The sequence below is a fragment of the Centropristis striata genome, chromosome 11 (assembly GCF_030273125.1).
Source record: "Centropristis striata isolate RG_2023a ecotype Rhode Island chromosome 11, C.striata_1.0, whole genome shotgun sequence".
In the NCBI taxonomy this organism is placed as follows: domain Eukaryota; kingdom Metazoa; phylum Chordata; class Actinopteri; order Perciformes; family Serranidae; genus Centropristis; species Centropristis striata.
In genome coordinates, this window is record NC_081527.1 from 4,898,566 (window position 1) to 4,922,547 (window position 23,982).

At 38.1% G+C, this 23,982-nt stretch overlaps 1 protein-coding gene across 2 annotated transcripts in view; it reads right to left on the reverse strand.

The window, feature by feature from the left end:
• Positions 1-17,774: 17,774 nt before the first annotated feature.
• Positions 17,775-23,982, reverse strand: part of acin1a (apoptotic chromatin condensation inducer 1a) — a 32,067-nt gene continuing 25,859 nt past the window's right edge. The window contains exons 16-18 of one of the 2 annotated variants that reach the window (XM_059344638.1): positions 23,610-23,910; positions 21,681-21,781; positions 17,775-19,123 (exon numbers count right to left, since the gene is read on the reverse strand). In XM_059344638.1, the coding sequence (XP_059200621.1) occupies positions 18,788-19,123; positions 21,681-21,781; positions 23,610-23,910 (738 nt within the window). In that variant the 3' untranslated portion in view covers positions 17,775-18,787. Of the gene's footprint in view, positions 19,124-19,425; positions 19,525-21,680; positions 21,782-23,609; positions 23,911-23,982 lie in introns of those variants that run through there. The other variant, XM_059344639.1, reaches the window with a different exon arrangement.

Consider the following 23,982-nt stretch of genomic DNA (forward strand, 5'->3'; position numbering starts at 1 on the left):
TTAAATGATTCCTTGACCCAGAAAATGTAGATTTTGACACCAAGATTGACCTTCTGAGTGGCTTGGAAGATGTATTGGTTCTCATAGACTTTATATGGGTGGCTGTTGGTGCTTTTGTCCGGCGTGTCCCCTGTATTTAGCTAAGCTGCCTGACTATTAGCTCGAGTCCTTATGAAGCATGAGATGCACTCATATCAGAGTAAAGCAATAAATACGACTGTGTCTTTTTTTTCTTTTTTATATCACTGTCTTTAGTGCTGATTATTATTATAAATGATGTTGTCATTATTGTTATGACTAATACTATTGTTATTGTTGAATGTGTTTTTGTACATTGTCATTAAAAAGTCCTGCTGGACAGTGACATACAGTTTTGAAAGTGGCCTTAATTTTATATGTGTGGGGACAGTGAATGGGGAAGGGGGTTATGTATTCTTGAAACTTGATTGTTCTTTTATTTCTTTTTTTTTTTTTTTTACTTTGAATCCATCTCAAATGAATGAAATAAATTGAAGATCTAAAAAATGACTCCTTTTTGTCATTGTACTTGTTTACAGTTTTTTGAATCATGGTGCTACATTACTAGTCAGGGAGGGGTTAAACTAGTCGAACAACAATGATAATGATACTAGTGATACTGATACTGATAATGATCTAGCTTTGTGTTTGTGTTCCTACTTATATTTTAAAGCTTTTCCTACAAAATAAAGTAATTTCAAAAGGCTTTCCGTGCTTTGATTTTCACTTAGTAAATCATCCACTTAATATTTCTCTCCTTTTGCCACGAGTTAAACTGCATTCACTCCCTTTATTGCTGTAATATTTCCACTTAGGAACTAAGTGCTGACATATAATCCAGCTCTTACCTGGACTCTTCGGCCTTCACCTCTCACACACATCACATTGCTCATCCGTCTGGTCTTCCTCCAGTCTTCCTGGACCTCCAGGTTTCTTGCTCCCCGACTGCACCACTCTGCGTTACTGGGGCTCGGAAACTGGCAGGCCTGGAAACTGGGTCGGAAAACGCGGACTGGATCCAAAGCTTAAGTAGAAACAGGGATGAGGAGGATTGTGTAAAAGCCGTTGCTGCACAGCAGGAAAACATATCTCAGCTATACAGTGTTCTTGTGTTTCCATACTTGTGAGGACCAAAAAAATCCTTTAACCCTCTGGAGTCCACGAAAGGGTAGTAACATGATTTAACTTTTTTTTTTGCAGAGACTTTTCTGCAAAGAGATTTTGCATACAACATTTTGAATGTAATCCTTGTGTTTACTGTTTTTTTTGTGTGTTTTTTTTGTCTGTGTGTTTTTATGTGTTTTTGTAATTTTTTGTTTTTTGTGTGTTTTTTATGAGTGTTTTTATAATTTTTTTGTTTTTGGTGTTTTGAGTGTGTTTTTTGTGTGTGTTTTGTAATTTAGTGGGTTTTTTTGTTTTTTGTGTGTGATTTTTTTATTTTTTGTGTGTTTTTTTGTGGTTTTATGTGTTTTTATGTGTGTTTTTTGTCATTTTCTAGTGGGGTTTTTTGTGTTTAACATGTTGATCCAGTAATTGAAAATTTAAAAACTAATAATCAGGTCATATAGGTGAGGTTGTGCTGAAAACAATGATACCAACACGTCATGGTAAAGATTTTTAAGTGGTTTATATACAGGCAGAATGAAAAGGAGTCCAAAACCGACAAAATAGCCCCAAACTCCAAAGGGTTAAAGAGCAGGAAGATGGAGGGGGAAATGGAGCATGTGTTATTTTATTCAATGGTTTGGATTTCAGGTTTGATAAGCAGTGGAGAAGTTTAACTTTGGTCCTCGCAAGTATAGCAACACAAACATGCTCTCATGCATGTTTTGAACAGCAATAAAAGTCTTTATTTGTGCATTATGCGCCGTGCATATGTACACTCCCATCCAACACCAGCCAATAAAAGCTCAAACAGCAAACTTAGGCGTCTCCCCACTCCTTAATGATCCCGCTAATGAACAACTGCCATACAGCCTGTCGACTCACTGTAAAGATGACGGAGTGTGTGGGGGTCGCCACCTCCATGATATGTTATGATTACAGCAACGGAGCTTTATGTAATGAAGATGATGAGGGATTTTCCTATTGTGCAGAGAAGATTCAGGGCGCCCATTTGTCTCCACTTTGCTGCAGTGTTTTGAAGAGCTGGGGCAGGAGGAGGGGTGGGGGGGGATCACGAGGCTTTTTGTGGGGGGGAAAGAGGAGGAGGAGGAGTGAGGAGGGTTAAGTCACATTTGGATGCCAGAGATGGAGCAGAATTCCATGAGCAACATCTGGAATTCCAACTGCATCATGTAGGCCAGACACACAGCGGGACGGAGCAGTGGGGGAGGGGGATGGGAGCCGCTTTGGATCTGTTGAATTGTTAATAATAATAATAATAATAATACATTCAATTTTTATAGCGCTTTTAAAGGTACTCAAAGTTGCTTAACTCTTTGGAGTCTTGGGCTATTTTGTCCATCTTTGAATCCTTTTCATGTCTTTTTGTGTCTTTGTAAGTCACTTTGTGTCTTTTATGGTCATTTGTGTCTTTTTGTGTCTTTTTTGGTAATTTTGTGTCTTTTTTAGTTATTTTGTCTTTTTTGTCATTTTGTGTCTGTTGTTGTGTCTTTTTTTGTCATTTTGTCTTTTGTTGTGTCTTTTTTAGTTATTTTGTGTCTTTTTTGTCATTTTGTGTCTTTTGTTGTGTCTTTTTTGTCATTTTGTGTCTCTTTTGGTCATTGGTTTTTGTTTTTTTCTGTCGCCAACGGTACGGTGTTGTTATGGAGATTTTGACAACTGCACTAAGTTAATGGGTGAGCTGGTCAAAGCACTCAATACTGTTCAGCAAGTTTTATTAGCACATTTGTATTCCATACACCGCACAATCCCGAATAACTCTTTTACAGTACAACAAAGCCCCATACACCGCACAATCCCGAATAACTCTTTTACAGTACAACAAAGCCCCGTACACCGCTCCACTTATGACTGTTGCAATTTTCAGCATTGGCTCTTCAGCAAGACTCAATGTGGTCCTATCTTCCTGCCCTATACAATACATCAGGACAGACCCCACTCATTTACAAGTTCCCCTCTGCCTTTCACTGTAACTGTTTTCAATGTTTGTGCATGTTTTTTGTCTTTGCTGTTTTGTGTTTTCTCTGTACTGTTTTGTGTTTTCTCTGTACTCTGTTTTGTGATCATCGACATCATTGTAAATGAGGTGTTGCCCTCAATGATTCCTCGAGAAAATAAATAAAGGATAAAGGATAAATAAAAGTTCACAGTTTGAGTTCCCACAATGCCTTGCGTCTTGAATATCAAGTAGGTCGCCGCCTACTTCATGTCCCACCATGACAAGAAATACCAAATTTCCTTCACGTTGGCTTTTGTTGAGGCCACAAAAATAAAGGAAATGTAAAGAAAAGTTCATGTGTTTTGGGGAGTTTTCTTTCCCCTCAGCATGTTTCAGTACGTTTCTTAATTTATGCATGATGTTTTGGCTTGTCTAAAGTATCTTCTGTGGTCTCAGACATTTAGCTGTGGGTCACTATTTGATGTTTTCTGTCTTCCCCAGCTGATTCTGCAGAGGAAGAAAAGATTCGCCTCAGCATAATTCTTCCCCACAGTCCTCTCTCCTTTCTCTTCTCTCTGTGTAACCGGAGAGCTTTTTTTCTTCACTGTCTGCGAAATGACTCACTCTTTTTTTTTTTTTTAACAAAGCCCAACAAAAGACCACACCGCACTGCCCCGGCCTCCACTCCTCCGCCTCTCACATTTCACCCAGATAAATGAAAAGGTAATTTCAAGTCCTCACTCTGGCATTTCTGTCGTCCACAAAAGCCAATTTACAAACATTAACCCCTCACATGACATGCACTAATCTCAAAGCCTCATCTCTCTGTCCACATTGAACTCAGCAGACGTCATTACCCAGCTCCCTTTTATGTTTCTGTCTCTGCGCTGGACACTTCCTGTGCCTGTTACAGTTGGCATGTGTTTCGCCTGCAGGCTGATGAATGGAAACTACCAAATAGGGGAAGTCCTGCTCTCGGCTATTGTGTCCTATAATAGCCAACTTGAACATCATACTGTAATTGCAGGAGCGACCTCAGAGAGAAGACTGAGTAACTTTCCCATTAAATGGGACTGAATGATTACCAGAGAATGGTTAGTGTTGCACTCTGCCTGGCAACAAGGATGTGGGATGGTGAAAGGGGCATTTCTTAGGGGAAACTGGTGAGTGGCTATATAGGTTACACATGGTTTTCATTTGCATCAGTTAAAGCTCTGCCACATCCTGCACCGAGCACTAATACAACAAACAGGAACAGGGGGTTTCACTCCTGAGTCTCTAAACACACACAGATAGAGCAGAAAGAGCTGCCAGTGCAGTGTGTTCTCTCCCTCCACCTAAGAGTGGAGGTGATGGAGTCATAGTACAGCTGGAAGGAGAGACATGAAAACTGCTTGCAGTGATCCTCTGGCTGCCATCAGGACTTATATCTTACTTACTAATCAGGGTTCACACTCTGCAAAAAGAAACTTTCTTTGGAGTCACCCCCATACCTGCTATAGCAAATAATAATAATAATTTTATTTATAGAGCACTTTTTTTAAAACGCATGTCACAAAGACAAGTTAAAAACAGATATAAAACAACCGATAAAAATTATGTTAGAGAATGACATAGTTCTGTACAATTAAAAGACAGTTCAAGGGAAGGTAAAGTTCAGGTAAAATCAGGAAAGGCTATTCGATAAAGAAGAAGAAGAAGAAGAAGAAGAAGAAGAAGAATTAAAAGAGATCACTGACAGATGTGTGTCTAGGTCAGGGATGAGCAACTGGAGGCCCAGGGCCCGCTTACGGCCCGCACCCTCACTTGAAGTGGCCCTCAGTACAACTACATGCATTTGAGCAAATCTTAGAAGAGCAGTGTAAAAATGCACAAAATTACTTCTTGCATTAATGTTGGTCTGCTGTTCTTGCACTGAAAAAAAAGAAATCACAGTAAGTGGTTATTTTCTATTTGCTTCAATCCTTTTGTATTCCTATTTATACTGTTATACATGCATTTGAGCATGAATATGTTAAGTTACTGCACTGTAAACATATTTAAAATTGCAGTTTCATCATATCTGGTTAAGTGCACATGAAAAGTTGTGGCCCCCTGCAGCATTTAAGTTGCCCATCCCTGGTCTAGGTTTATATCTCGCTGCCACGTTTGATATGATCCAAACCCAAGACTAGGAAAAGACTGATATGAAACAGAGCAGATTACTACCTTAAACTTAACGATGGAGATGACGGGAGCGCCGTGACTCCAGTAAAACTCCTAGATTTACTAAAGACTTTCAGTTTTTAGTCTTTTGGTGTAAGCCCAGCATTAGTTATGTTGCCCCACCAAAACCAACTAAAAAACCTGTCAGAGTAATTAATGTTAGTCTGACTAGCTTTGCTTCACTGAAATTTTAGTTTGTGGCTCCAAAAAGTTGAACTTGATGCTGAAAAGCTTACTTGCTCCACATCTGGCGTGAGCTAATTAGGTTGACTAACATGGCAGCTGAAATATAATGTAAAATGTAGTGTTTTTCCATTCCACTCAGCATCTGGAAATCACCTCTATTGGGTCATACCACACAGCTAATTCTGCTAACAGCCAAGTTACACACAAAGTATGCATGACGGGACCAAAATATAATAAAAATTCTCCAGAACAACATGGATTATTACCAGGATATCTAGTCATGTTGACTAACTTTCAGGTGTTTCCATGACTGGAAAAGGAGTTCCTAAATTTCCTGTTTTTTTCCAGGATGTATGGGAACTGTTTAGTCACTCCTTAAAAGGACAATACAGCAATTTATTATTGCACTTTTATAAAGTTGAGACACTTGTGAGAGATAGATACAAAAAAAACAATGGTCACAATTGATTCAATACAGGTCATCTCCAAAAATTAGAATATCCTGAAAAAGTTCAATATATTTTGTCAATCATTTCAGAAAGTGAAACTCATATATTATATAGATTCATAAGATTCATATTCAAATTTTTTGAGTTGTACCTGTACTTCCCATAATGCAATTTGAGTGTTTGTTAAAACACTCAGTGGCTGGTAAATGTCAGTGTCTTTCCAACTGACAACCTCCCAGTTGTAACACAAGCTTTCAGTTAAAAACGTCTCGTCTCCCGACCCAATCTGAGATAACCCTGATGACTCTGTGGCAGCATCAGTCTACAGGTCTGTCCACCACCTCTGTGCAGACTGAGATATCTTTAACCCTCTGGAGTCCACGAAAGCGCTGGAGCACGACTTCTTCATGAGGTAAAAACGAAGCAGCATGGAGCCCTGCTGTCAGCTTTTCTCTAAAGTTTTGGTTTTTCTACAAGTTTCAATGTCCAATTTAGTGCATCAACTCTTTTTCAGCAAAGGTAAAAATCTCTACGACCAAGTCTAACGTCCCCTCCGGCTCTGCAGCTGGGAGAGACTGCTGCAGGAGGACTGTGCCGATTCGACTCGATCTTACTCTTCTTAACGAGCCGCCGGCGCTGCAGCTCGTTAAGAAGAGTAAGATCGAGTCTAAGTTGGCAACACAAATGGCTTTTACAACTGCCGCGTGTTGTTGTGGCGTCGAGTACTACGCCACATCCTGCTTGCCAATGTTTAGGTTATTAATCACACCTGATGTATGTCAGACTGCTGTGAAAAGGTTACTCCCTGGTGAAAGTTTGCAATCTATTCAAGTGATTTCTGTTAATTTGTTGTTTTAAAATAAAATAAACCTGACCTTTAAACAAGGCACTACACACTGGACAGATGCACACACACACACACACACACACACACACCCCACCACCACCAGTTTTTTACTCATTTATGGGATCCACCCTTTCCAGCGCTTCTACACTCCTGTAAAAAATCAGGTAACATAAAAAAAAAAAATCCCAATCACAAAAATCACTTCAATTTAACAAAATTTTAAACTTTTGTCCCCCTGCCAGTTTTTTGGTCACTTTTGTGGCCCGTTTCTAACATACAGTACTTGTGAGGTCCAGTCTCTCTCACACACACACATACACACACACACACACACACACACACACTGTATTTGTGCGTGCACTGCCAGTGAAAGAGAGGGATCAATAGTTAATACTTTTTCCGTCATGTCTGCATCTTATTATTCCATTTAGCTCCACACAGAACTATTCATGGAAAATAACTCTCCCTATTAGTTAAACATAACTTTTTTTATACGCCCCAGATGTCCCAATCTCACTTTTCTCTGTTTCATCGTATATTTTACCAACTCTTTGGTTTTCGCAATGCAGTTTCATGCCCCCACCCTTCTGCTGAATCTGCTTAAAGTTATCAGTTTGACTCGACGTGCCTGCTTTTGTTACATTTAACACAATGTGTGCACTTTAAAGTCGGGCGTGGTGCGCCGTGGGAGCCGCCTGCTCTAAATGTCGGATGGAGGTATTGTGTGGGCGGAAAAAACACAGGTGCAAGGAAGTTGAACAATCAACATTTTAGACTTCTTTAGGTTCAGATCGTGTCGTGTGGAAGCGGTTTCCCAAGCCCTGCAGAAAAAAACACACCTCCACCATGAGAGATGCTGATTCAGGCTCCCCTCACGCTGACCCAGACATATCCGCAAGGAAACCCCCCCACAGCCCCCCTCTGCTCCACTCAGGGCCTGGTCGGGATAGTGGGCACATTTCATCTGGCATCTAAATATATACAGTCACTGTCTGAACTCTCAGGACCACAAGAGAGAAGCAGCAGCCCCCCCCCCCTCTCCCCACATCTCCTGCAGTCTGTTAACTCTATGGAGTCTTGGGGCTATTTTGTTGGTTTTTGACTCTTTTTCATTCTGCCTGTATATATATCACATTAAAATGTTTACCGTGCCATGTTGGTATCATTGTTTTCAGCACAACCTGACCTATACGACCTGGTCTTTTCATTTTGACTTACTGGATCTATCTATCTATCTATCTATCTATCTATCTATCTATCTATCTATCTATCCATCTATCCATCCATCCATCCATCCATCCATCCATCCATCCAATTTTTTTACAAAAATTCCCACATAAAACCCACACAAACACACAAAAACATGCATAAAAAAATAAAAAATACCAAAAACACATAAAAAAACAAACACAAAAACACACAAAAAACACATTTTGTTTAACAAAAAACAGAAAAATACACAAAAAATCACAAAAAACATTAAATACAAAATATTGCATTAAAAATGCTGAACGCACACCGCAAAATTTGAAAAAAACAGAAAATCGGAAAAGCCAAAACTTTAGAGTTCAGCTGCCAGCAGGGCTCCATGCTGCTTCGTTTTTACGTCGTGACGTCATGAAGAAGTCGTGCTCTGGCGCTTTCTTTCTTTTCTCACGACTTCTTCACGACGTAAAAACTTGAGCAGCATGTTTCCCTGCTGTCAGCTTCGCTCTAAACTTCTGGCTTTTCCACAAGCTGATGTCCAACTTAGTGTGTTAACTCTTTTTCAGCAATGGTTAAAATCACCACGGTCAAATGTAACATGATTTTACTTTTACTGCAGAGATTTTGCAGTGTGCGTTTCAACATTTTTAATGCAATCTTTTTTTTGTTTACTGGTTTTTGTGTGATTTTGGGCTATTTTTTGTGTTTTTTTGTAAAAATGTTGTGTTTTTTGTGTGTTATCTGTGTTTTTTCATGGGGTTTTTTTGGTAATTGTTTGGTTTTTGTGGCATGGCATGGTAATTATTATTTAAGTTGCATATACAGGCAGAATGAAAAAAGAGTAAAAAAAAAAAAAATAGGGTTATTGCATATGAAGTTGGCAAATTTTAATCAAAATCTTCTGGACTTCAGAGGTTTAATGAAGTATCATACGACCTCATGCTTGGTTTTTCTCTCTCTCGCCTCTTCCATTGCAACATCTGGTTTCCATAAGCACATACATGTCATCACAAAGGAGAGGAGGGGGGAGGAGGAGGAGGGGGAGGGAGGGGGAAGGGTGTGTACGTATCAAGGGGGAAGTTTAAACTTGAAGGAGTGACAAGATACGCCTGTCTCTCATCATGTCTCTAAACTCTCTTCACATGTGTTTTATGACACTGGCCAGATTCCCTGGAGTCACAGCGTCAAAGAAATCTATAAGAGCAAGTATGCATGTGTGTGTGTGTGTGCGTGTGTGTGTGTGTATGTGTGTGTGTGTGTCTGTTCTTGTACTTCCTACATAGTGAGGACCGGAACACGTTTTTAACCAACAGAGTGAGGACATTTTTGAAAAGTGAGGACATTTCGGCCGGTCCTCACTTCTTTAAAGGCTTTTTTTTTTTAGATTTCAGACTTTGTTTTAAGGGTTAAAGGTTACATGATAATGATAATTAACTGAAACTGTATTGTGTGGTTACAAAACTAACTAAAATTATAGTGAAAATGTCCTTAATTTTCATCTTTGTCAACTTTTTTCATGCATAATGAAGATGATAAAATTGCAAAATGTATTGCATTTCATTTCATTTCAAAGAAATAAAAACTAAACTAAAACTAATGAAAGATCCAAAACTATTATAACCTTGCAAGGGAATTCACTATTCCAATGAGGGTCCTCACAAAGATAGAAGTACAAGAATGTGTGTGTGTGTGTGTGTGTGTGTGTGTGTGTGTGTGTGTGTGTGTGTGTCTTCTTGTACTTCCTAGATAGTGAGGACCAGAACACTTTATTTTAGGGTTAAAGGTTACAGTTAGGTTCATGTTAGGGTTAACGTAAGGGGCTAGGGAACAAGGTTATTATAGTTAACGAAAAGCAAACAAAATAACGAAAACTAGAATTGAAAAAACATTTTCGTTAACTGAAATAAAAGTTAAAAAAAAAAAGATAACTAACTGAAACTGTATTTTGTGGTTACAAAACTAAGTAAAACTAATTAAAACTAATTAAATTATTGTGAAAATGTCCTTCCTTTTCCTCTTTGTCAACTTTTTTCATACATAATGAAGATGGATAAGACAAAGGAAATAAAGGCAAAATTTACTGTGACCTCTTTTAATCTCCCACCCAACAAATACCCCATTACAAAACACTAATTAAACTAACTATTAAATCCAAAACTATTATAACCTTGCAAGGGAATCCACTCTTCCAATGAAGGCCCTCACAAAGATAGAAGTACAAGAATGTGTGTGTGTGTGTGTGTGTGTTCTTGTACTTCCTACATAGTGAGGACCGGAACACGTTTTTAACCAACAGAGTGGGGACATTTTTGCAAAGTGAGGACATTTTGGCCGGTCCTCTCAAAAATGAGAGTTTAAAAAATTAACTGAAACTGTATTGTGTGGTTACAAAACTAACTAAAACTAACTAAAATTATAGTGAAAATGTCCTTCATTTTCATCTTTGTCAACTTTTTGAAGATCCATAAGACAAAGGAAATAAAGGCAAAATTTACTGCGACCTCTTTTAATCTCCCACCCAACAAATACCCCATTACAAAAAAACTAAAACTAATAAAAACTAAACTAATACTAATCATTAAAAAAAAAAAAAATACTAAACTAAAACTAGCAAACTCACTCTAAAAACTCATTAAAACGAACTGAATTTGAAAACAAAAATTCACAACAAAATTAAAACTTTTAACCTTGCAAGGGAATTCACCATTCCAATGAGGGTCCTCACAAAGATAGAAGTACAAGAATGTGTGTGTGTGTGTGTGTGTGTGTGTGTGTGAGGGTAAATAGAGTCCAGACAGAGAAAGAAAAGTCAGAGAGGAGATTAGGAGGAGAGTCAGTGAGACATGCAGAGATCAGAAAGGCCACATCAAGAGTTGCCTTTGAAAGTGGAGCTCAGTGGGCCTCTACGCCGAGGTCCTCACAGCGCTGGACACAAAGATCTATGTGGTTACAGCGAGGAGGAGGAGGAGGAGGAGGAGGAGGAGGAGGAGGAGGAGGACTGCTTACAGAGCGAAAACATATTGTTTTTACTGCCCACTCATCAGCAGGAGAGCAGCCTAGCTCAGCTGACTGCCTCTGGTGGTGGAGGGCTTCAACATGGTCCTCTCTGCTCCAGGTGGTCCTCTGTGGTCCTCCAGCCGTCACTCACGCTGCTGTAGAAGAGCCACAACTGTGAAAACATTGTTTTGAGTCATCTCTTCGTCTGTGGACACGCTGCTGTCCAGCTGCTCCACTTTAGATTTGCAAGGAGGATCTTTTTTTTTTTTTTTTTTCAAAATCTGGCAGTTGACAGGATGGGCAGGTCCAGAACTTCCTGGTGACAGAATCCTGGTTCAAGCTGCAGGAGGAAGTTTTGACTTCACACTAGTTGTGTTTTCATAAACGTGTTTCTATTTGCATGAGAAAAAAGCTTGATGGAAACACAAAAATTCAATAAAACTTTAGAAAATGTGCATTTTAAGTCTTTACTCTCACGTAACCCTCCTGGGCTCCTTTTTGACCCCAAATCATTTTCAACAAACGATTAATAAAGGTTAACTTTCATAGAATTGCTTGAAATTTTCAGCATACAGTACAGGCCAAAAGTTTGGACACACCTTCTCATTCAATGCGTTTTTCTTTATTTTCATGACTATTTACATTGTAGATTCTCACTGAAGGCATCAAAACTATGAATGAACACATGTGGAATTATGTACTTAACAAAAAAGTGTGAAATAACTGAAAACATGTCTTGTATTTTAGATTCCTCAAAGTAACCACCCTTTGCTTACTAGAATATAAGACATTTTTTCAGTGATTTCACACTTTTTTGTTAAGTACATAATTCCACATGTGTTCATTAATAGTTTTGATGAATCTACAATGTAAATAGTCATGAAAATAAAGGAAACGCATTGAAGGAGAAGGTGTGTCCAAACTTTTGGCCTGTACTGTATGTGCCCATCTGCGTCCTTTATAGATAATATAAATTTCAACTTTTTTTCAGACATTTTTACGTGTTTTATACATTTTTATAGCACCCATGGTCCTCAGGGGTCAAAAAGGACCCCATGACATCAGACTGGTTTTAGGACATGTAGAAAAAAATCCCTCGATGGCGTCAGTTCTCCAAGTTTAGAGTCTTCAGGGGCTGCTTTGAGAAGTTTTAGTCACTTCCTGTAAAGGCGGGACACACAGACTCCACCAGGTCTAACAGGAGAGTGAATATTGTGGTGGAATTTGTCAGGTCACCAGTAACACCACTCTAAAAGTGCTGAAGTTGCTCTCTCTGTGTGTGTAAACAGGAAACTGTTTGCCAAAACGTAACCACCTCTGCCAAGGAGGTTTTGTTTTTGTTTCGGATTGTGTAAAAAAAAAACTCCTGGACAATTTTTTTTTTAATTTTCTAAACTTGTTAGAAGGGCCAAGGCAGCAACCGTTACACTTAAGAGCGGATCCAATTCACAAGACGACAACAAAATAAAAATCATTAACAATGCAAGATATGACCAGGGGCCTGAATCACAAAGCATTCTTAAGAAAAAAACGCTTCTTAAGTGCCACTTTTTTCTTAACTTTGCTCTTAAGACAAAATTTAAGAAGATTTTGGTATTCATGAAAAATATCTTGTCTTTTATTTAGTTTTTTCCCTAAGATAGAACTTGAGAACAAATGAGATTCTTGAAAACAAAGTTCTTCGATTTCTTCTCATATTTCTTCACAACTTTAAGAGAAGCCCTCAGCAGTCTGAAAACAGCTACAGTGGAAAGAAACGTCTTGATTTGTATTTACTTAAACACATTTGTATGACATTCATTTGATTTCTTTAATATTTAGTTCAGTCCTAGACAATATGGTAACAAGTTTTGTTCACTGAATTTGGTCAGATTTTTAAAAAAATATATTATTCTGGCAGTTGATGTATAATGTAAATGTCCTTTCAGTCTGTGTGACATGTCGGTCTATATATTCCTAGATTACACTACAATGTTCTCTTAGTAAATCACAGAGGCAGTTGTTGTATTTGATGCTACTTAATTAATGATCTAGTGATCTTAAGTTAAAATCTGATAACGTCCTAAGTGAGAAAACTAAGAAGTTCCTGAGACATACGACAATTCTTAGAGAAAAAAATGGTGAATATCATTTAAGAACATTCTTAGGAACATCTTATTTTTTTTGTTCTTAAGAACTTTCTTAAGTTTTATCTTAACAACACTCTCCCAGGGCCCTTCCATGATGCAGATCTATGAAGCAAGTTTTAAAGCTTGTTTCAACATAAAGTGTGTCTGAATGTAATCACACTTAAGGAAATCATCATGACACGTTTTTTCGTGCTTGAAAACAAACCAACATTGTCCAAACTTGCATGTATTGCTCAGCGTTCTGTTGCTCTGCTTGGTTAAAGGGTTGGACAGTGGAATTTTTCTCACGTGTAGTAAAAATGAACTGAGTAGTCCGACATTAACCCTCCAGAGTCCATCTATTTATTGGAAATACACGTTTTATTTACAGTAATAACTTTATTTATATATGATATGTAGACAAGCTGTGAAAGCCAGTTGAAAGTTCAATCATAGGAGCTTTCACAGTGTGACATTTATGTTTCTAATTTTCTTTCTACAATGAAAACTATTACTATGTTAAATCTACATGCAAATAGACTGTTTTGCAGTTTTATTATGTATTATTTTTTCTGCTGTTTTTTTGTGTATAAATGTTTTTTAAAAATGGTACATTTCCATAGAAACCTGTGTCTTTTGTTTGTATTTTGGGTTCCTGGCAGCTTTATACTTTGTTATTTAAAATAAAATGAAAAATCTGACTGATAGCCAAGTTTGTGTGGAGAAAAAGGAGCCATGCATGTGATGTAAGGACAGACTGGAAGATGCTAAACAGAGACAGAAACGAATGCAGAGGAAGTTGACAAATTTAAAGCAAAATCTAACACTCTGGACAGGTCTCCAGACTATCACAGGGCTGACACATAGAGACAGACAATCATGCTCTCATTCACTCCTACGGGCAATTTAGAGTCACCAATTAAACCTAAGTGCATGTTTTTGGACTGTGGGAGGAAGCTGGAGAACCTGGTGAGAACCCAAGCTGACACAGGGAGAAACTCCACACAACCTTTTGTATTCCTATTTATACTGTTATACATGCATTTGAGCATGAAATATGTTAAGTTTCATCATATCTGGTTAAGTGCACGCTCCTATATGTGGCCCTGTGGTAGTGAACATGAAACATTGTGGCCCCCTGCAGCATTTAAGTTGCCATCCCTGACATAGGTGATCTGAGTAATGATCTAAAACACACTTATAATTGTCCAGGACAATACTGCCCTACAAAGCCTAACTGCAGTAACTACGCAAAGGGTGAAACTGAGAAAAACTGCTTTTAAGTTTTTGTAACTGTCCAGCCAAATGGGTTATTGGTAGGTCATTGATATGACTTTGACACTTGACCGCAAAAATGCAGTTACTGCACTCTGGTTTTGCTGTAAAAGGTTCTAATACTGAAGCCAAAACTACAGTGTTGTCGTCTTCTTTCAGTTTTTGTATTTTCTTTTCAGTTATAAACATTTTCAAATTGATTCTGTTATAAGTGTTTAATAACTCTATTCAAAGATTTGTGTATTTTAGACTTAATATTATAAATCAAACTTACGTTTGCTTTGGTTTTATGTTTAAATTTGTATATATATCCAAAGCAGACCGTGGTAAGTGTAGTTACTGCTGTCTGCTTTAGTTTTGAGTTGTAGTTTTGTAGTTACTGCAATTTTTTTCTTATCATTATTTCTCTGAAAAAAAACAAAATTGAAATCTAAAACTTTGTCACAAGATAAAACAGACATCAAGGAGTTCATTTTTAGTTATAACTCAATTTCGACCAAAAATGTAGTTACTGCAGTTAGACTTTGTAGGACAGAATACAAATTGCTTGCAGGACACATGGGAGCCCTAGTAATCTGTTATTCACATCCATCTGTTTGAGCTGCATGTAAACTTATTCCCTCCTATTTCTGTCTCTGTATATCTCAATGTACATCCATGTATTACCCAATATACACTTTGTATATTAACATTAGGCGTATAGAGTATTACACCTCATTGTAAATCCCACTTTCACACACACCCTCATTTGGCCATAACTGAAAAATCTCCTTAATCTCCCACTATATGAATACTTCCTCCGGGCTCTGCACTAGTGAATCAGCCTGTAGCGGCTTTCAACTTCTAGTCTGGTATTACATCACTCTGCCTCAGTATTCTATTCATTGACACGCCATCCCTGTTTGACCCAGTCATGCTTTTTTTCCTTTAACACACTGTCCTCAGACTAAACAGAACCAATTTATTTTAGCTTCTCTTTGGCCAACACATCATCACTTTGCCCTAAACTTCAACTCATCTTTAAAAAACCCTCCAACTGAACACACACACACACATGCGTTTCTCCGCCTGCCTGCTAGATAAAACAGTCATTAACTCTATGGAGTCTTGGGCTATTTTGTCCATTTTTTAAATTATTTTCATGTCTTTGTAAGTATTTCTGTCTTCTTTTGATAATTTTGTGTCTTTTTTGGTATTATTTTCTTCAGATATTGTGTCTTTTTTGGTAATTTTGTGCCTTTTTAGTCATTTTGTGTCTTTTTTGGTCATTTTTTCTTTTCATTTTATGTCTTTTTGGTCATTTTGTGTCTTTTTGGTCATTTTGTGCCTTTTTAGTCATTTTGTGTCTTTTTTGGTCATTTTTTCTTCTCTTTTGTGTCTTTTTTTAGTCATTTTGTGTCTTTTTTTGGTCATTTTGTGTCTTTTTTGGTCATTTTGTGTCTTTTTTGGTCATTTTGTGTCTTTTTTAGTCATTTTGTGTCTTTTTTGGTCATTTTGTGTCCTTTTTGGGTCATTTAGTGTCTTTTTTAGTCCTTTAGTCCAACATAAAATGTGATTTTTAATCTTTTTTTTTTAATTTCAAAACACTATCATGCTCAATAAAGAATTTTAAATGTTGCAAATGTGAACAAAGGTGTCAAATCTAACATATAAGAGGGTTCCATCCAGTTCTATCATTTTATACTAAATCTATTTGAGCTTGTCTCCAGTTTTACTTGGTATATCATCATCAAACTGAAACTGGCCTCATGGAGTTTACAGCCAGAACTTTAGAGGTAAATTTACAGTAGGGCTCCACGCTGCTTTGTTTTCTAGTCTGGATGTGGTGAAGAAGTCTGGATTTGGTGCTTTTGGACACTCCAGAGGGTTGAGAGATAAAAGAGTAAATCTTTCTCAAGCGCTCTCATTCCCACCAGGACGCCTCAGTTAGATATTTGTTCTGGAGTTGCCAGAGAGATGCCAGGGTGAAGGATTCACTGGTCCTCACACAGTCCAGACACATTGTGTTGCATCAGGGCAGAAAAATGTTCTGCTCAGCGACCATAGGGCTGTAATTACATAGGAGCTCTGCTGAGCTCTGCAGGATCAACGTCAAGACCGGAGAGATGGAACAAGGGAAGAGAAGAGGGCAAATACAAGACTTAAAGCAGGCTGAGAGAAGGGAAGGGTGGGAAACACACAGATATAGAAGAAGGTACAGAGAGGAAACCATACCAAGTTGGAGGAAACCACAACATTAGGATTAATGTAAATTGAAAGAAAATGCCATTAGCCATCATCACTTTGACACAGCATTGAGGGAAAGAGGAATATTCCAATAGAGAGACAGTAGAAATTGCTCAGTGTATCCTGACTATATAATCTTCTTTATAATCCAAGTTTAAACCTAGTTTTCCCCCTCTTGTGTCTAAATGTCCTGACTGAGCTGCTCCACATGCTGTGACTGACACCTTGTGGATTATAAGTGTAACTACACATTTAACCGTGCACTAGTCCCACTAACCAGTACAAAGTGGTATTTTTGCACCAATAAAAGAAAATATATTACAAACCCAATAGTCCAGTTGACAGCCCATAGAGCCCCATTGTGGACCTAGAAATGTTGAGTACACCAAAGTTTTATGATGGAAATATATAGCATGGGTTCCCAGCATGCAGAAACTGCCAGATGCTAATTTGCATATGTTGGGCAATTTGTGTAATTGAGCTAGTTAGCATAAATCAGCATAATACCCTATATTGGTCATATTATGGAGCTGCTTGGCCAAATGATACAATGTTAGCATGTTTTTGAAAGACTTTAGAAAGGCCTGTTGTTCCATCGTTCAAAGTGTGTGTGAAAAATGTGATTTTATCTAAATGTGAGGAGCGACAGGATGACTGGGCTGAAGTTGTGAAGCTACTGGGAGTGAATGGTGTATTGGACCTACCCGCAGCTGAAGCCCAATACCACTCCAAGTGATACAGTTATTGTGGAATTCAGAAAAAACTTGAGGATCCAATTTATTCCTGAAGACTGAACATTTTTATCCTCCAAAAATCTGTCAAAATCGCCCCAAAAAACTCAGAAAAATCGGCTTAATGAGAGTAAAAACGTGACAAACCAGGTTTAAATACTGATTTTGAATTTTGAAAATGTCAGATATGGACTCAGCATCTCCAGTAACCGCTAAAATCATACTAACATTGTCCATTTTGGCTCCTAAAATATGATCAATACAGGTGGCTATGCTAATTAATGCTAATTAGCTCAATTGCCCAACATATGCAAATTAGCATCCAGCAGTTTCTGCATGCTGGGGACTCATACTATATATTTCCATCATAAAACTTTGGTGTACTCAACATTTCCGGGTCCACCTTTCTTTCAAACCGGACTCCAATCGTCAGGGAGAATGGAAAATAAACGTGACAGTTAATTTCAAATTTCAATTTTTATTATTTGTACATTCACCACTGATAGGCGTACTCAAAGAAGAAATTAAAAAACAAACAGAACAAAACAAAAAAACAAACCTTTGTACTAAAATGATAAAATAAAAGATTAAAAAACAATATTAAAACCATTGGTGAGAACTCATAATGCGACCTCCGCCTCTCTCGGGCCTGTATCGACACTACAGGGTAAGAGAAACGGAGGAAAAAAAAGGAAGAGAGGAAGAAGAGAGAGAATCGATGATAAGGACATAATTATAACCTGCGTCAGGTGTGACAGACATGATTCTCCCCCACAGAGAAGCGTCTCTTAACTAAATAGAGGAAACACTGCATTGCCTTAGTAGTTATTCCACACCGCTCCAACAACGCCCCAGAGCTGCCTCATTTAAAGACTTGATTTTGAGTTTATCTTATAGGTCTGTACAAAAAAATGCCAAACACACCTATTCCATTATTTTCAGATTTATGCAAGCCTCTGCACAGAGGTGAGAGTTTTCTCTTTAGGCAGGACCGGCAAGGAGAGCCTTGGACTACATGCAGCAACAAAAGGATTCCTCCTCCAGATCTCGGAGCTGTTAAAAACACTGAGGCGACGACAAATTGATTGCAAATCATAATTGGCACCTACACTTTTTGAATGGGGGGGGGGGGGACATTGAGAGAAATCATTTTTAAAAATAAACCCCAGGGTGCCATACATACTGCGGAACCGTCAAGACAAAAAAAAAAGAGGCAAAAAGAAAAATATATCAGACCTTGACAGAGGCGCGGCGTACGGTATAGCACTCTGGGAAACAACACTGCAAAAAAAAAAAATCATGGTCCCCTTTAAGCCTTTAAGCGTGACTGTGTGTAGGTGGAGATGTGCTTTAAAAAAGGTGACAATTTTTTTGAGATGGTGGCGACATCAGTTGGTCCTGTTGGGTCTTAGTTGTAACAAAGTACATGTAGTGAAAGGCAAATGGAAGAGGGACAGTTCCACCGTGGTCGGCCATTAGCGTCGCCGTTCCCGTGGGTCGCTACGGCTACGGGAGCGGCGGCCCCCGGCGGCCCCGCGGCCCTCTGGCCGGCGGTAGCCATCCCTGCGTTTGTCGTTCTCCCTCTCCCTCTCGCGGTCCCTGTCCCTGCCCCGGTCTCTTTCTCTCTCCCTCTCTCTGTCCCTCTCCTTCTCCTTCTCACCCTCGCTCCGCTCGCCACTCGGACCGCTCCCGGCTTTCGTCCTCTCCTTGCGCTCCTCCTCTTTCTTTTTCTCCTCCTCCTCGTCCTGCTCCTTCCTCCGCTTCTCGCGCTCCTTCATCCGTTCCGCTCTGGCGTTTTCCCGCTGCACAAACTGGAATGAACACAACCAGCAACAGATTAATACTTGACTTCAATATCCAGGAAATGTGCTTGAAAGTTATTGTTTGTTGTTGCTGCATTGAAATCAACACGCAATCTATCTATCTATCTATATCTATCTACATAAAAAACCCAAAACATTTTACAAAAAATCCCACATAAAACCCACACAAAAAAACCCAAAAAGCAAAAAACCCCCAAAAACACAACCTTCCGATCTATCTATACGTCCGTCCGTCCGTCAGTCTATCTACATAAAAAATACAAAAATGTACAAAAAATCCCACATAAAACCCACAAAAACATGCATTAAAAAATAAAAAAAAAACACAAAAACACATTTTGTTTTACAAAAAACAACCGTTCCGCTCTGGCGTTTTCCCGCTGCACAAACTGGAATGAACACAACCAGCAACAGATTAATACTTGACTTCAATATCCAGGACATGTGCTTGAAAGGTATTGTTTGTTATTGCTGCATTGAAATCAACACGCAAAAACTACAGGTACATCTAAAAAATTAGAATATCATGAAAAAGTTAAATATTGTTTGTCAATCATTTCAGAAAGTGAAACTCATACATTATATGTCAATTTCCTGAGGGAACCTTCCCAAGGGATTAATAAAGTTCCTATCTATCTATCTTAGTATCTATCTATCTATCTATCTTAGTATCTATCTATCTATCTTAGTATCTATCTATCTATCTATCTATCTATCTATCTATCTATCTTAGTATCTATCTATCTATCTATCTTAGTATCTATCTATCTATCTTAGTATCTATCTATCTATCTTAGTATCTATCTATCTATCTTAGTATCTATCTATCTATCTATCTTAGTATCTATCTATCTATCTATCTTAGTATCTATCTATCTATCTTAGTATCTATCTATCTATCTTAGTATCTATCTATCTATCTTAGTATCTATCTATCTATCTTAGTATCTATCTATCTTAGTATCTATCTATCTATCTTAGTATCTATCTATCTATCTTAGTATCTATCTATCTTAGTATCTATCTATCTATCTATCTATCTATCTAAAAAACCCAAAACATTTTACAAAAAATCCCACATAAAACCCACACAAAAAACCCCAAAAGCAAAAAACCCCAAAAAACACAACCTTCCGATCTATCTATACGTCCGTCCATCCGTCTATCTATCTACATAAAAAATACTAAAATTTACAAAAAATCCCACATAAAACCCACAAAAACATGCATTAAAAAATAAAAAAACACAAAAACACATTTTGTTTTACAAAAAACAGAAAAATACACAAAAAAATACACAAAAAAATCACAAAAAACATTAAACACAAAATATTGCATTAAAAATGTTGAACGCACACTGCAAAATTTGAAAAAACTGAAAAATCCAAACTTTAGAGTTAAGCTATCTATCTATCTATGTATCTATCTATCTATCTATCTATCTATCTATCTATCTATCGAGATTCATTACACATAGGGTGAAATATTTCACGCCTGTTTTTCTTGTAATTTTGATGATTCTGGCTTAGAGATAATGAAAACACTAAACTCTGTGTCTCAGTATAAAACTAGAATATTGCTTCCACAAGCTCTTTGGAGATGCTGCTGGTTTCATTTCCCAGCAGGACTTGGCACCTGGCCACACTGGCAAAGGTACCAAAAGCTGCTTCAGTGACCATGGTGTTACTGGGCTGGACTGGCCAGCAAACTCCCCATAGGAGTCTATGGGCTGTTGTCAAGAGGAAGCTGAGAGACACCAGATGAGCTGAAGGCTGCTATAAAAGCAACATGGTGCTGTAGGCTGATCTCCTCCATGACACCAAGTATTAATGCACTCATTCATGATTCAAAAGGAGCCCAACCAAGTATTGATGGAGAGAAATGAACAGACATTTCAGAAGCCTGACATTTGTGTTTAAAATATCCTTTTTTTTAAATTGATCTTATGTAATATTCTAATTTTTTGAGACACTGAGTTTAGTGTTTTCATTATCTCTAAGTCAGAATAATCAGAATTACAAGAAAAAACTAACACATTTACAAGAAAACAAAATACAAAAATGAAAAAATGAAAAAAAAATTATGAAAAAAAATAAAAATGTATGAGAAAAAGACAAATTTACAAGGAAAAAACGACAAATTTAAGAGCAAAAAAAATTCAAATTTATGAGAAAAAAAATCACAAATTATGTGAGAAAAAAAAAATCAAAATTTAAGAAAAAAAATACAAATTTAAGAGAAAAAAACCCCACAGACTTCTTTCAGAAGCATGACATTTGTGTTCAAAATATCCTTTTTTTTTTTGATCTTATGTAATATTCTAATTTTCTGAGACACTGAGTTTTGTGTTTTATTATTCTCTCTAAGCCAGAATCATCAAAATTACAAGAAAAACAGGCTTGAAATATTTCACTCTGTGTGTAATGAATCTATATAATATACAAGTTTCACTTTCTGGAATAATTGACAAAAAATATTCAACTTTTTCACGATATTCTAACTGTTTGAGATGTACCTGTATAGAATAAACTGCTGTGTGTCTCACCTGTTCGTCTGTTAGTGGAAGCCAGTATATGCAAGGAGCTGCTTTAGTTTTGCGGAATAGATCATCAAGCAGCTTTGCAGGAGGATCCTCGGCTGCTTTCTCTGCAAAAAACACACAAAATATTGGGGTTTTACACTTTATTAACCCAAAAGTCTATTTACCAGATGTAAATAAGATCAAATAAGATCAGACTTTATTTATCTCGGCATTCTACACACATTATATACATATATGTCTGCTATTTGGCATTTATTATTAATATATATTTTTGGTCTTTGTTTGTTTTCCTGAAAGTACTTTGCATTTTTACAGATATTTCACATTTGAGCAACTTTATGTAACTTTATACTTCTACTTCCACTAGATTTTTAGGTAAATATTGTACTTTTTACTCCACTACATTTAACTGACAGCTTTAGTTACTTTTGAAAATCAGGACAAATTTACTAAAAATGTATCATGTTTTTTAATTAACAAAGTATAAAGCTGCCAGGAACCGAAAATACAAACAAAAGACACATATTTTTTTTACAATTCATACACAAAAAACCAGCAGAAAAAATAATAAATAATAAAACTACAAAACAGTCCATTTGCATGTAAATTAAAAATAGAAATAGTTTTCATTGTAGAAAGAAAATTCACATTTTAAAAATGGTCTAGAAACATAAATGGCACACTGTGAAAGCTCCTATGATTGAACTTTAACTGGCTTATATAATCTGTATATAATCTGATTTTTATGGGAAAAAAATACTGGTTACAGCAACTGACACTGGGTTAGATCACGTCATTGACCCAAATATGTGATTGTTTATGAAGAGTTGTTCTTTGGTCTTTTGTTTTTGAGATGATAACATGTACTTGTCTGGGTTTTTGTTTGTTTGTGGTCTTGTTTGTTTTTGTTGTTTTAAGTGTTTTGTTAAAATCAAAGTTTTGTTGGTGTAGGCTACTGAAAATCCATTGTATGTGATGTCAGACCATCTTTTTTATTTTTTTATTGTTCAAGTAGGGGGCAGACAAATACAAGAAATGTTTTCTTCTTGCTGCTCCTTTCTAATCATGAAGGTGTAGAGTGTGTCTCTGTACACATTTTGTTGTCCACTTTCATGAAAGAAACAAAATAAAAATAAAAAATACCGTAATTTTCGGACTATAAGCCGCGCCTTTTTCCCAATTTTTCGATTCTGCGGCTTATATAACGGTGCGGCTAATCTATGGATTTTTACAGCTAACGGCCACTAGGTTACCTCCTAAATCTATGGATGTTACAGGTTACAGTCCACCAACTTTAACTCTATGGGCTCTATGACCGGTCCGCCAGGAGCGGCGGGCTCCAGCAGGAAAAGCTGGAGGCAGGTGTACGTACCAGATCGGCTCGGGGTCCTTCAGATACTTTTAAGATATTTTTCACTTGTCTGTGTGTATTTGTGTCGAAAGCTACTTAGTTTGTCGGAGTCGCCGTGCCGTAATCAGCGGCAGACGAAGGACCCCGAGCCGATCTGGCAGGGCACCGGAAAAGAGTGAAACAGGTCGCGCGCAAAAGTAAAAGTGAAATCGAGAGTGGTACGAGAGACAGAACGAGAGACAGACCGACATTACGAGAGCGAGATAGTTTGTGCAAAGGAAGTTTTCATGCACAAACCCTCATTATGGAAAACAAACGTAGAAATGCATATGATGCAGGTTTTAAGTTAAAGACAGTCAATCTGGCTGTAAAAGAAGCTTCCTCAAGCAGCCGTCTCTTTCCCCACAATCCCCTCTGTGCACCAACCCTTACATATGGTAATGAAACATTAAAACACCTGCGGCTTATATATGTACACATCATTCAATTTAGCTGCTGCGGCTTAAACTCCGGTGTGCCTTATAGTGCGGAAAGAACGGTAGTTAATGAATGCACTATAATCTCCTGTGTGCATCTTTTACCTTTCTTCTCCGTCTTTTTCTCCTTGCTCTTCCCTCTCTCCTTGCGGCGTCTCTCTCTGGAGCGTGACCTCCTCAGCGCTCCCTCCTTCTCCTCGCCGGCTTTCCCAAACTCTCGGACCTTGTCACGGTCCCACTCCCGCTCCGCCCGAGCCTTCTCGCGGCGCTCCATCTCACGCTCGCGCTCGGCCCACTGGTCCCGCTCCGGGAGCAGAGACGGCAGGCCCGCCGTCCGGCCGCGGGCGGCCCCGGGCCCCTGGTCCTCCGCTCCGGGTCTGTCGGCCAGGCCTTTGTGGAAGTCCAGCTACAGAGAAGAGAGAGGAAGAGGAGCGATCAGGCTACAGATGGCTCCGCGTTGTGGGGGCGAGAGAGGAAA